The sequence below is a fragment of the Sarcophilus harrisii genome, chromosome 1, assembly GCF_902635505.1.
Source record: "Sarcophilus harrisii chromosome 1, mSarHar1.11, whole genome shotgun sequence".
Lineage (NCBI taxonomy): Eukaryota > Metazoa > Chordata > Mammalia > Dasyuromorphia > Dasyuridae > Sarcophilus > Sarcophilus harrisii.
Window position 1 is genome coordinate 49,322,107 of NC_045426.1, and position 14,826 is coordinate 49,336,932.

Below are 14,826 nucleotides of genomic sequence, written 5' to 3' on the forward strand. Positions count from 1 at the left end.
GGCTGCCCACTGTGAGAGAGAACATTTCTGCATGGAGCTGTCTCTTTATGCCTAAATGCCTGCATTAGTTTGGATCAATATACCCCCCATAACAGTTAATCCATGGAAATGCAACACAGCAGAGAGACACCGACAAAGAAACACAATGTGTGTGTGTGTGTGTGTGTGTGTGTGTGTGTGTTTGCTGTTTCCAGGTGCACATACACATGAATTCTGACCCCTGGGGGAAAGGTGGTAGAAGCAAAAAAGCCCACAGATCTGCAAATACGGCAGCCCTGAAGGGCTTCCACGGGGAGGGAGGACAGCGCTGGTTGTCAAAATGGCTTTAGAGTGACATGTCACCGTCAGGATGATGAAGTAGGCATTTTCCTGACACTGACACTTCTCAAGTCAACCAGAGAACCCTCGCACAGCTGCAATGCAGCTTTTGCTATCCCTCCTAGAATGCACACACCAGCCCCTTGCATCGCTGCAGCTGAAAGCAGCCCGGTCTCGTGCAGCCGCAACCCGCCCATGCTCACAATAAGATTACCGATGCATAACAACGTTCGGCTGTAGGAAACGCGAGGAAAAAAGAATCGCATCTACAGCTAGAGAAATCGAGAGGGGGAAGGGAAAGAAAAGTCAAAAGGTAACTCACCCTTGACTTGGGTTTCATATTCAGCTATGATCTCTTTGTCTTTCTTGAACTTAGTTTGAGATGACATTTTCTGAAGGGGCTACACCAACCCCGATCTGTTTTTCTCCCGATTTCTTCTCGGGTACTCCCAGCAATTGCAGGAGTCAAGTCGATTTCCAAGGTTTTGGGGACTAATCAGTTTCACTTGGCTGCAGAAAGGGAAAGGGGGGAACCAACCTTCTAGCTCGCAGGAAGAATTCTCTTCATTGGCGGGGAGAGGGGGGGAAGGCAAATAATATAGCTGGCTTCAGTCAGCTTGTCTTAAAAGGGAGTAGACATCCCCCCCTCCCTCCGAAAAAAGCACAGCAACCTGCTTCAGTTTTTCAGGACTTCTCTTTAAATATATGTATGTACGTCTCTCGAAAACATTCACGCGCACACGCAAACAAACACACACACATACACACACACACACAAGCGCTCACACACTCATTCCGACGTGCACACTCCCGATCGTGGGGCGTGCACACACACCCTTGCACTCACACACTCCCGCAAACACTCTCTCGCACACACACCCAGAGGCTCCTCCTTTGACGTGCAGTCACTTCCCAGAGCCGATAAGAAACGCTCTCCAGGTTCGTCCAAAGAAATGGTCAGGTTGCCAAAGGGGCTCGCATCTCGCATTTTCCCCCCGCCCCGCTCTCTCCCTCCCTCCGTCCGGCGTCCACGTCCTTCCGACGGCCCGAGCTACGGAGACGATCAAAGGCAGGAGAGAGGAATACAAGTTTTCCTTCTGAAATGCATGGGCTCCGATGACCCGGGGGCTGGAAACCGGAGCTGCTTTCACTGCAGGGCTGACTCTCGCTGGCCAGCTCGCTCGCTAGCTCGCTCGCTCGCTCCCCCCCACACCACCAGCGTCGCGTCAGCGGCCTGACTCCACCTCCCAGATTTTATAACAACTGACACATTGTAGCCTACAGGACATCATAACTCACTGCAAGCGAAAAGGAGAAAAGCCCCACAAAAGGGACGGGAGAAAGGAGCAGGTTAGCACAGCCTGGGGAGGGAGAGAGGCTGCCGGCTCGGTCAGCAAAAGCCGCGGCTGGCGGGCGCTCGCTGTCTCCTCTGGAAGCTCGCCTTCTTTATTCCCAGGAGACCGGCAGGATGGGGACCCGAGCTCACGGGGGATTGCACCAAATTGGCCCTAATCACACCTCCCTTTGTGCGTGGAGGGATGGAGCCTTAGGCCGAGAGGCCAGAAGACCTGAGTTCGTAAACTCAGCTGGGTGAGGTTGGGTAAGTTCGCCCTGTCTGTTCCCCATCTGTAAAGTGTGGATGAGAAAACCCGTGCTCTGTCCCTCCCAGAATAGTTGGGAGATTGCAAGGAAAGCGACTTGTAAACTTGAAAATGCTATATAAGCAATATATATTATATATAAATGCTATGTGAAAAATAAAAATGATTCTGCTGTCTTTTATCCTGTGTTTACCTACTTCAGTAGAAGATTTAGAGCTAGGAAGGACCTTCCAGGTCATAGAAACCCATCTCTTCATTGCACAGATGAGGAAACTGAGGCAGGAAGTGGTTAAGAACTTGCCCCAGTGTCACACAGCTAGTGTCTGACCAAGGGTTCAAACCCAGGGAAATCCTTAGCCCCATGTTATAAATGAGAAAACTGAGATTCAGAGAGATGAAAAGACTTTCACAAAGTTCTACAGCTCTTGTAACAAATACCCACTGTGCCCTGGGGGACAAGGGTTTCCTACTAAGAGTTCCCTAGCTCTGGGCTCATGAACAGAGAGAGGCAGTTAGGTGACTAGGTAGGATAGTGGAGGAGGCAATTGACTTGAACCTCTTTCAGAAGCAGAGACAACCTAGGAAATGATGGTAAAAGATGGTCTCCATTTGTCAAAGCAGAGCAAAAGATTCAAAAGGGATGAGGTTTGAGATCTGAGTTTAAATCCTCCTGCAGACACTTATTGTCACAGCTTCTCTCAAGCTCAGTTACTTCATCTTTAAAATGGGAATAAGAATAGCACCTACCTCAGAGCGTGGTTGTGAGGATCAAATGAGATATATATAAGCCCTCCAGAAACATTAAAGCGCTATATAAATGTTAGCTATTATTATTCAGTTCTGGAGGAGACTCTTTTCTAAAGAGAGGAATCGGATTCTTTTTTTCATTGTCTCTGGCTCTTCAAATATTTCCCCACTCCAGTCCTAAAACCTAGGAGGAAATCAAATAAATATGGCTTCTGTTTAATGTTTTCCAAAAGTGAGTAGAAAGGTATTCACTGTACAATGTATATCAAGAATAGGACAGCTATTTATTTCCCACATGTAGAAGAAATGCTAAAAAAAAAAAATCATAAAGAAGTATTAAAGATTTAAAGCATAAGTACTTTCCTAGGAGATTGATACTTAGAATATTAAAGCATAGAGCACTTGATTAGGCATTTTACCTTCATCTTGACTGTTCAAACATCAAGACATCAAGATATATGTCTTCTGTTCAGAAAGACAAGACCTTGGGCTCGTCCATCTTTTCTGAGAAAAGCATAGTTATAGAAACTTATTCCTGCTGCAAGTCAACTCAGAACAAGGGATGGAAGAACTCCCTGTCTTTCAGATTCTGAAGGTTGCCTCCAAGGGTAGAAAAATCTGTTTCAGGGCTGCTTTTATGTCACCTTTTCTCGGGGAAAGAAGCACAAGCTGAAAAAGTAGGTAAGGGATCCAATGCTCAGGCTCACCTGGACAAGTCCTCAGCATGACAACATGGCTATCACCTGAAGGAGATACTCTCTCCTCCCTCCCTCAAAGGGAGAAAGTCCCAAGGGAGCCCCAAAAGTCCCAGAAAGAGTTCCATACCATATCTTTTAGAGAAAAGAAGACAGGAACAAGAAAAGTTGTTTCATATTTTCAAGTCTAGTCAATAGATAGCTTTTAATTAAAAAAAACTCAACAATAATAATAATAACTAGTATTTATGTAGCACCAACCATGTTTCAAGCACTGTGATTACAAATATTATCTCATTTGATCCTCACAACAACCCTGGGAAGTTGGTGCTATTATTACTCCCATTTTACAGATAAAGAAACTGAAGCAGAAAGAGGTGAAGTCACATAACTAATAAGGGTCTGAAGCCAGCTTTTCAATCTGATCTGATTTTTAATCAGATCTTACTGATTCCAAGTTCATTCATTTATCCACGGTACTACTCAGCTGCCTCTCTTCCCAATTTAATGATAATAAGAGAATGGCTTCATCATCTCAAAGCACAAAGCCCTTCAATGCTGAGCCAGAGCCCACATGGGCAACCAAAAGTAGCCTTGAATACCCACAGACCACCTACTTACTCCCATTATACCAGCAAGTGGCACAATGGACATTGGAACCCAGGTCTTCTGAGCCTAAGGCCAGCAAAAGCTATCTCACAATGACGAACAAGAAAAATGTCCTTTGTGGCAGATATACTCAAGAGTTGGCCACCCCTACTTTAAACAAGATTCACGTTGAAAAATTACCCCTGAGTATGTGTTTCTGGGATGCCTCCATGCTTAGCCAGTGTGCCACAGAGGCATAAAAAAAAAAAATCAGGAGTAAAGATAGCGCACAGAATTAGACCTAGAGAACTACAAATCGGAGTGATTTTCTAGACCCGTGGGATCCTTTGGCAGTCTGGGGTGACATGAGCAGTATGAGTTCCTGGGGTTAAAAACAGGTGGATTAAGATGAAGAAGAGAAGATAAAAGAATAAAAAGGAGAAGGCAAGAAGATGCTTCAGAAAAGTCAGAAATTGGGTTTGGAGTCAGAGATCCTGGGTTCAAATCTTTACTGTCACTTCCTAGCCATGTAACCTTGGACAAGTCATTTCAACACTATTTCTTCAAGTATAAAATGAGGGAATTGGACTAGCTGGGCACTAAGGTTTCTTCCACCTCTAACTCTACATTCTTAGGATGAGAAGAAGGAAATGGTTTCACCATCAGCCAGTGCTTCAAAACAAAACAAAAAACCCTGGGACTCGGGTAAAATCCTGCAAATAAATAGTGGGAAGAACCTTAGCCCCTTAGACCTGGAGTAAGAAAGATATCGTTTGCTAGATGCACAAGCTTGAGCAGAGCACTTTGAGCCTCTGTTTCCTAATCTGTAAAATGGGAATGATAACTTTCATTCTCCCTACCTCAGCAGAATTGTGAGAATGTGAATTAAGATGCTTTGTAATTGCTAAGGCACTGTACAAATAAACATCAGTTATTATTATACTGGCAGCCCCTCCACCCCCTCTTGCTTTGTCACCAAGGCAATGTGGGCTGGACTGGCTGCCTGGCAACTAAGTCTGCCTCCCCCTTATCATTCCCACGTCCTCCCCGGGCTGCATGTGATTCTCTTGTGACATCTCCCCTTTGGCTACTTTTCCTCCCTTTTGATATTGGCCTCTGATTTGTAGGATCTTGTTCACTCATCAGTGTCTTTTGTTGTGATTTCGAGGAAGGAGTTGAGAAGAGAGCTGGCAGGATGAAGTTCACACAGTTAATTACCTTGGGTTTCAAGGCAAGGTAGAGGTGTCGTTTGTTCAATCTAGGTTCCCCAGCTATGAAAAGATCTTTGGTTATAGAATCAAAAGAACAGTGTTCAAATACTCCTACTAACATTTATTAGCTTTGTGACCCTAGGCAAGTCACATAACCTGTTTCAGTTTCCTTATCTGTGAGATGAAGAGGTTCGATTTGATGACAGCTAACCTCCCCCAGTTCTCAATCTATGATCCATGTCATCCTAGGGATGCTCCTAGCCAAACATATTCAATTTCAAGTGAAAAAAGTGAGCTCCTTTTGACTTTTCTTTCATTTGGGGGTGGAGGGAAGATATTTCAAAGAATCTTGGAATTATAAGCAAACTCAGAGGTCATCTAGACCAATTTGCATCTGAAACATGAATATCTTCCATCACATCCCTGTTAAAGGATCATTGAGTTCAGTGCTGGGGAGCTCACTGCCTCACAAAATAGCACATTTCTCCCCAGCTAGACACATATCCTGGTGCCTTTCTTTCCCTCTGCCTGACGTATAAGCTTCAAACAATGGGAAAGATGACTGCATCAAGGATTGTTACTCTGAGGTCTATGATCTTTAAAGAAAAAATTTTTGATAACTATATTTTGACATAATTGGTTTCCTTGGTATTCTTCTGTGTTTTATTTTATTCATTTAAAAACATTACTTTGAGAAGAGACGCTTAGGCTTCACATTCAGATATCCAAAGGGGGTCTATGATCTGCTCTGGATGTTGATGGAAGAAGTTAGATAGTGATTAACCTGGAAATGCATGTTGGTAACACATCAAATTACTTGTCTTCTCAATGAAGGAGGAGCGAAGAAATGGAGAGAATTTGATACTCAAAATTTAAAAAAGCAAACCTTAAAAATGTTTTTTTATATGTAATTAGAAAATATTATATTTTAGAGATTGTCTTTTTTGTTTGTATTTAAATTTCATAGCATAATACCTAGCATATAATAAGTGTTTAATAAATTTTACTTATCATATCATCTCTAATCTACATTATTGCAAGGATCTTCCCACTGGTCTTTCTTTTTTCTTGTTTTTTTCTGTTTATTTAAAAATAATAGAATAGAAAAAAAGAAAAGGAAAGGAAAACAAAACAGAACACTATCATGGGTCCAGCAGAACGTCAGAGAGCATTCAAAATATATATAACAATAAATTACCAATTCAAGAAAGGATATATAATAGTAGAAGAAATTATATTCATGAGGATTCATCTTTTCTTTGCTTCCTTGTAGATTGTTCTTTTGTTCTCTGCTGCATACTGGAAAAATATTTTTAAAAAGAAGTTAGATGCTTTGTAAAAAAAAAAATTTGTTTTTCATTCATTAATTCATGCATTGCTTTATTCAGCAAAGTTTTATTAAGTGCTTACTATGTGAGAGGCAGTCAAGTATAGAAAGAGCTAGCCTCAGAGGGAGGATGACCTAGGTTCAAACATATACTAGCAGTATGACCCTAGACAAATTATGCAACTTCTCAGGACCCCAGACAATTTTTGAGATTTTATATTGCAGTCTGGTAACAAAATTTTTTCACTGGGAACACCCCATGCCAATGAAATCACAAATCTATTCTTCTTTCCATTCTTTCCTCCCAGGCAATTGGGGTTAAGTGACTTGCTCAGGATAATACAGCTAGTAAGTGTCAATTGTCTGAAGCTGAATTTGAACTCAGGTCCTCCTGACTCCAGAGTCGGTGCTCTATCCTCTGTGCAATTTGGCAGCCCATCTATTCTTTAAAAAAAAAAAAAAAAAAAAAAGAGAGAGCGAACAATCCACCTCTAGATAAAGAACTGATGCACTCAAAATATTGATTAAAGCACAATTTTTCCCCTATCTTTATTTTCATTATTCCTCTTCTCACCCCCCCAAACAAAACCAATAAGGAAATATGTTTTGCATGATTTCATATTTCATATTCTTGCCTTCTTAATGGGTGACAGAGGGGCTGAAAGGAAGGAGAGAATTTGTGTCTGAACATAAAAATAAAACTAAGAAGAAATGAGCAAGTCAAATGTGAGAGACAGCATGGGATATTGAATAGAATACCTGTACAATCAAGAAAATCTGGGTTCAAATACTGCATTTGAGGCATACCAGCTATATAATTATAGCCAAGTCTTTTAGTCCCTCAGGGATAATAAGGAACTCTAAGATCTTACTATTGGCAGTGAAGGGAGTTGATATAATGAAAGTTTCAATGAAGTTACAGGCAAAATAAATAAATAAGCAGATAGATACATAGAGACATAGATGGATGTATAAATGGATGGATGGATGGATGGATGGATAGATGGATGGATGGAAGTAAATACATAAATAAATAAATAAGACATTCGAACTGTGATTTCATTGAACTAGACTGGAAAACACTATGCAGCTCAGTACCTTCTCATCCTTGGAGGCCAGTGGGTGCCAGAAGGGAAAGGTAAGCCCTGATTTTAGAGAACTAAGGCCAATTTATTGTCCACCACACCACAAGTAATTTCTTCATAAAAAAAAAAAAACCCAATCCAAAACACTTTCAACAGGAGACGATTGGGAAAGATTTTATGGAGAAAATGTTACCTGCGTCATGCAAATATAAATTTATTATTCTGCAGTCATGCCTTCTGACTTTTTTTAGGTTTTAGGATAGTAAGTATACTTGACCCTATTGACCTGGTTGGTTACTCCTAGGTCTTTTTGTGCCTCAATGATGTGTAGTTACTAAAAACACACAGGGAAAACTCAAAAAAGGAAACTATTACATGCCACTTTGATCCCTATACTTGTTTTTGGATTAAAATGGACCATTGAGGCTTTTTGTTTCTAAAGTTTATAATTCTTCAGGGACTCTATGAATCTAAATATAAAATATTTCAGAAATAAAGACAGGCATAAATCATTAGAGAGACATTAACTGTTCATGGGTAGATCAGGGCAAAAAAATGATGCCATTATCTAAATTAATTTGCTTAGGTGCTATACCAATTAATTAAACTCCCCACATAATATTTTATAGAACTAGAAAAAAATGAAGACAAAATTTTTGTGGAGGAACAGAAGGTCAAGAATTTCAAAAGTAATGATGAAAAAGGGCTAAAAAGGAAGGGGTTTTATCAGTACCAAGACCCAAACTATATTATGAAATAATAATCAATAAAATGATTTTATTTTTAGAGAGGGTTTGATCAGTGAAACAGATTAGGTACACAATATACAAAAGTAAATAAATACAGTAGCATAGCATTTGATAAACACAAAGACCCCAGTTAGTAGGAACTCAGTATTTGATAAAAATTGCTAGGAAAAATGAACAGCAGTCTGGCAGGAATTAGTTTTAGACTCACAATTCACACCAAACATCCAGATAAACTCCAAATGGATATGACCTAGGTGTCAAAAATCACACTCTAAACAAATTAGAAGGAAAAAGAAGAAATTGCCTTTTGAATCTATGGCTAGGAAAAGAATTCATGAATAAACAAATGATCAAGAAAATCACACAAGATAAAAATGGACAATTTTGATCTTAGAAAATTTTAGGTTTTGCAAAAACAAATATAATGTAATAAAAATAAAAGGGAGAGATATCTGGGGGTAGGGAATCTTTGTAGCATATTTCTCTGATAAAGAGCTCGTTTCCATGATATCTAAAGACATGATTCAAACTTAAAAAACTAAGATCCATTCCCCTGCTAGTAAATTAATAGTCAAAGGATATAGACATGAAATTTTATTTTTTAAAATATTTGTTTATTTGAAATTAAATATAAAATAAGAATATATGCAGTTTTCAAAGGAAGAAATCCAAACTATCAAAAAATCATATGAAAGAATAAATCACTAATATTTAAGAGACTAGATAATTATAGCAACTCTGGGGGTTCCATCTCACAAATTATTAGAGTGGCAAAAATAAAAGAAAAAGAAAATGATAAATGTTGGGAAAACCATAGGGAAACAGATGCTAGTTCATTATTAGTGGAGCTGTCAATTGATTTAGTTAAACTAGAAAGAGTTTAGAACTCTGCCTGGAAGCTGGAAATAGTCTCTGACCTAGCCAACTACTACTAGGTTTAAAAAGCCTTAGAAAGAAAATACAGACTGAAAAAATCTATATACTTAAGAATATTTATAGCAAGTCATTTCATGGTAACCAAAAATTGGAAACTAAGGGGTTCTTTTTTCATTAAGAAATAGCTAAATAAATTATGGTCTATGAATTTAATGAAATGCATTGTGCCATAAAGAAATGATGAAATGAACAACTTCTAAGAAAATTAGGAAGATGAATTGATGTGGAGAAAAGTGAGTAATATTAGAAAAATTATACAATGATAACATTATAGAGAAAAACAACTTTGAAAAACATTGGTACTCTGATTGCTGTGATAATAAACCACAAATCCAGAGGAATGAAGATTAAACAAATCATTTACCTCCTGACAGAGAGATGTTGAACTTAAACTCTAGAAAGAAACATGCATTTTTGGACATAGCTAATGTGGACATGTGTTTTGTTGAACTATGTAGATGAAATGTATTTTAAGGAAATGGTTTGTTTATTTTTTTTCCTAGATGGAGAAGAATAGGAATGGAAGAGACAGAAAAAAATTTAAAATGTTAAATTATAAAATAGAGTTTATGGTTCTAATAATAACTGGCCATCCTTGACTCAGATTTACTATGAGGATCAAATAAAATGCCATATATAAAGTCACTTTGAAAAGTATAAAGAAGAATGTAAATATCAGATATTAGTAACATCTTTTATTATTACTATGATGTCAACAATTGGCAGTAGCACTAGAAATAGTATAGGAAAATAAAATAGAGTTTTGTGCTTAGGGTCAGAAAGAGCTGGGTTTAATTGCCACCTCTAAATTTACTGGGCAACTCCTTTAATTTTTATGGCTTTGATCAATTTTGCATTGGTAGGTTCTACACTGGAAGTTCCTCATGTTGGTAAAGTCATGAACCCTTCCTCCAATGTAACTGGAATAATTGATGCTACCACTAAATGCTTGCCTTTTCTTCCTATTTATACTTTTTTAGCCTTTTTTTAATCGGTTAATCAGGGGTAAGTGACTTGCACAGGATCACACAGCTAGTATCAAATGCCTGAGGCTGAATTTGATCTTAGGTCCTCCTGACTCCACGACTACTTTTGAAAGGAGGAGAAACTAAAGGGCAGAGTTAGTCACTGAGCAGTAGAAGGACACTTTAGTAAGTAGCAGATGAGAAAATAAACATAAAAGCTACAACTTTCCAATAATAGCTGTAGAAATAATCCTGTATTCAGAGTACCAAGCCCAGCATTCAAATCGTCACCCTGCCACTCAATATATATGTAATCTTGGGCAAACCACTTCAACCTATTGGCTCAGTTTCTTCACCTGTAAAATGGGGGGGGAAAGGAAGTTGTGGAGTCTAAAGTCTCTTAGATTTCTAAACCTATGATCTTATCATCCTATGTCCTTTGTTGCTTATATTCTATGCTATTATCCTTAAATGTTTGTTTTAATGGTTAAAATTAGATTGGACTCATAATTCATGGCAAAGAGCTCTTATTGAAACAAATATAATTCCATAAGTTTAAAAAATAATGAACAGTAAACAGAACAAATCGGTTATCAATTAGCATAATTATAACACAAGAGCCTGATAAAAGAGAGTAGTTTACATTGGGATTCTCATAGACATGGATTAATTACATACAGTTGAGATAAGTCATTACAACAAAAGATAGTTTGTAGTTCTGTTTTCTTCATTATTTTGATTAAGTTTTATTGTTTCTTGATGTCTCATGGAATCATTAGCTTCCAATTGCCCAATTCTAATTTTACGGAATTATTTTCTTCAGTGAGTTTGTATTTCCTTTTTCATTTGGCCAATTCTGTTTTTTAAGGAGTTCTTTTCATCATTGAATCTTTGTATATCTTTTTCCATTTGACCAATTCTGTTTTACCCCCTTAACATGGAGATACTGGGAAGGAATGAAACAAGTATTTATTAAGCTTCTCCTGTGTGTCAGATGATTTTCAAATATTTCATTTGATCTGTACAATAACATTGAGGGGTAGGTAAATTTTAACAATAGAATTCTTCACAAATTTGCATATTATCCTTGCTTAGAAATCATGCTAATCTTCTCTATCATTCCTGTTTTAGTATATGTACTTTAGGATGCTAGTACTCTTCCTCACCCTGGAATTATGATCCAGGACTGCAACTCAGATCTGAGGCTAGACAAAGCAACAGAATCCTGCACCCAGTATCAGCAAAGGGATCCTTGTAATCTCCTTGTGACCAGTTATCTGATCCTTTTACCATCTGTGAGCTGAGAGCTTTGGAAACCACTTCTGATTCAGTCATCCTCAAGGCATGCTGCTGGTTTGTGGGGACCCAATCTGTGCTGGTATAGCCTGCCTTGGACTGTCTACTATTCTTACCTAACAGTATTTCTAAATTGTATTGAGCTGGAAATTTATTTCAGCCCATCTTTTTATGGCATCTGCCACTCCAGTATTTGTTTTGAGGCATTATTTAAAGTTGTTTGAAGGGGAATTTGGGAGAACTCATTCAAGATCTTGCCTTTCCTCTGCCATCTTGGCTCTGCCTTACAATGTACCCCTTTCTTAATAAGCAAGAAGAGACCAAGCATTTATTAATTGCCTGATACTGCCAGGTACTTTATCCATTTACAGATTCAATATGCTGTGGAGAAGTACTGTCCCTTCTCAACATGGCTTCAACTTACTTTTCCATTGCTATTTCTATATTTCTCCCTTCACATACTCTTTATTCCAGTCAAACTGGTTTGCTAGCCAATCCTCATATACAACATTCAATCCCTTGCCTCCATGGTTTTGTTTGTTTGTTTATAGATGGCCCTCTCTGTCAAAAAGGCTCTCCTTCCTCATCTCTATTTTTATAAGTACCCCCACTTCCTTCAAAGCACAGCTCAGGAGCCTTTTCCCAATAAGAATTTTTCTAAGGCCCTTCTCTTCCTCTTGAAATTACTTTGCACTTACATTCGCATTACATGCTCATGTCATATCCTTTTCCATTGACCCTCCCCCCCCCCCAGTAAAAAGTAAACTTTTCTCATTTTTGTTTGCAGAACCCTCTCCTAGCACAGTGCATAGTGAATGCTTAGTGTTTCTTTATTAAATTGAATTGAGACCTGGATTCATGTCCTGGCTCTATCATTAGGTGTCCATGGGCAAATCATTTTGCTTTTATATTTCTTCATTTTTAAAATAAGAGAATAGAACTAGTTTCTCTCTAAGGACTCTTTTAGCTTTAAGAGTTTATTCTTTCCACAAGTTTGAAATGTGTTGTAGTATAATTTTATAGTAAGTTAAATAATTTAATGAATGTTATGAAAGTTAAAATAATATAATGGCAAGATTCCTAGTCTCCAAATCAGGAAGACCAGGATTCAAGTTTCTTCTGACTCTCACCTCTTTAGTGCCCCTAGAAAACTCTCCAAGACTATAAAATCATAGCAGACCCCAATATGCATTGAGAAAGTTTCCTTACTAGGATCCCATTACATTGATGAAACCAGAGGTCTGGTATATAGGAGTACAATGGAATTATTGCAGGGAGGAAACTTAAATGTCCTTTAAGGATATTTATAAACAGATGGATCCGTTTATAGATTAAGAAACCAAGGTCCTCAAACTTGAAAGGACTTGCCTGTGGTCAAACAAATAATACCTATCCAATCAGATCTTTGGATTTCAAAGTTCGTATTTGTGCTTCCCTGTTAAAAAAAAAAAAAAAATATATATATATATATATATATATACTAACCAATACAAGCCAAATACAGAATAAATGGCATCAAAGTTTGGAAAAATCCCTAAATATGATAAATCAATAGAAAAATTAATATTTCCATTATGTAATGTGACATTCAGTAAGCCAGTGTTGGGAGATAAGACCAAAGTCAAAAGGAAATAACAGAAAATCACTGACTCAGGAGATGATTTTTTTTTTTTTACGAATTTTTACGAAATTTTTATGAAATCCTTGAAGAAGAAAGGTGACCTAGTCAAATTCATGGATAAGCCTCATGGTATCATTTTATTAAATGGATATAGTTGGAGACAGAAATATTATATATAGGGAGGAATGAGGAAGTAAATATGAATGGAACTAAGGATGAATGGAATGGTCTGATGAGAATATTATAAGCACGATTGAGGACTTTTTTCTCCTGCAAGATATGTTGGGGATATCAATATGAAGAATAATCTGGTGCCATTTATATAAAAATGATTGAGGGAGAGAATCATTATAGTGGAAGAGTGCTAAATTTAGAATTACAGGACCCCATTTATTTACTATTTGTGTGACTTTGGGCAAATGTCTTCACTTCTATGGCCCTGTTTGCTCACCTGTTGGTTGGCTGATTAGTTGTTCATCCTTTAGTCTCAGAGAATGAATTGGAGAAGGAATGGCAAACCACTCCAATATGTTTGTCAAGAAAACCCTAAAGGGGGTCATGAAAAGTCAAATATGATTAAAATACTGAATAGCAACAGCAATCTCCTATATACACACATCAAGATTACCTCAGCATGAGTTGCAGCCATACATATGGGCATTCTGATGGTTAAACCTGCCTCTAGGAATCCCTTTACCCCAAACCTACCTTTGTGTATGCTGTTTGGGACTGATGGAGCCAATTATAACATGGAGAGGGGAGTGCCCATATTTCATGAATATGGACATCAATAAAAATAATAAATATGTTTTAATACATTTTGACAGATCTATAATGTTGCCCATGTGGGTACTTCCTCCAACTATACAGTTCACAACCAGCCATATTCTTTTATCCCATGTAAATCTAGATCAATATTATCCTTTGAATTCTCCATAGAATTTCCACGTAATGAGCTGGGGGGGTCTTTCTCCATTTCTTTTGAGTTTTGTGTGCACCACTGAAGAACACAGTCTTTCTACTGGTGATCAAACATTTTCACTACATGACTTGCCCATCTTGTTTTCTTTTTTTTTTTAATGTGGTTGATTTATTTTTTAATAATAATAGCAGCTTTTTATTTTTCAAAATACATGCAAAAATAGTTTTCAACATTCACCTTGGCAAAACCTTGTGCTCCAAATTTTTCTCCTTTCCTCTCCTCCTCCCACCTACCCTAGATAGCAAGTAATCCATTAGAGGTTAAACATGTGCAATTCTCTAAACATATTCCTAAAATCAGATCCAAAGGGGAAAAAAACACAAGAGAAAAAACAAACAATAACAAAAAAGGTGAAAATACCATACTTTTCCAGTTATTTTATCCAGTTTATTTATTCATTCAGTCTCCATAGTTCTTTCTGTGAATGCGGATGGCTGTCTCCATCACAAGTCTATTGGAATTGACTTGAATCACCTCATTATTGAAAAGAGCCAAGTCCATCACAGTTGATCATCACATAATCTTTTTTAAAAATCTTATTTATTTTTAATACACATTGTTTATAAATCATTGGGGAGAAAATCAGAGCAAAAGGAATAAACCACGGGAGAGATAAAAAATAAAACAAACAAAAAAGAAGTGAACATAGTATGTATTGATTTACATTAATTTTCTCTCTGGATGTAGATGACATTTTCTGTCCAA

The 14,826-nt window shown here is 37.7% G+C and overlaps 1 protein-coding gene, 1 long non-coding RNA gene and 1 other non-coding gene across 8 annotated transcripts in view; 1 reads left to right on the plus strand and 2 right to left on the minus strand.

Annotated features, from left to right (window-relative positions):
• SRGAP3 (SLIT-ROBO Rho GTPase activating protein 3) overlaps positions 1-1,529 on the minus strand; it is a 268,193-nt gene extending 266,664 nt beyond the window's left edge. For all 6 annotated transcript variants that reach the window (XM_031954495.1, XM_031954488.1, XM_031954480.1 and 3 more), the window contains exon 1: positions 641-1,529. In XM_031954495.1, the coding sequence (XP_031810355.1) occupies positions 641-707 (67 nt within the window). In that variant the 5' untranslated portion in view covers positions 708-1,529. The remainder of the gene's footprint in view (positions 1-640) is intronic.
• A 5-nt stretch (positions 1,530-1,534) lies between these two features.
• Positions 1,535-14,826, plus strand: part of LOC116421763 — a 36,211-nt gene continuing 22,919 nt past the window's right edge. The window contains exon 1 of the long non-coding RNA XR_004232277.1: positions 1,535-1,918. This is a non-coding gene — a long non-coding RNA (uncharacterized LOC116421763). The remainder of the gene's footprint in view (positions 1,919-14,826) is intronic.
• Positions 11,273-11,378, minus strand: LOC111719450. The gene has a single exon (XR_002769590.1). It is a non-coding gene; the product is annotated as a U6 spliceosomal RNA (small nuclear RNA).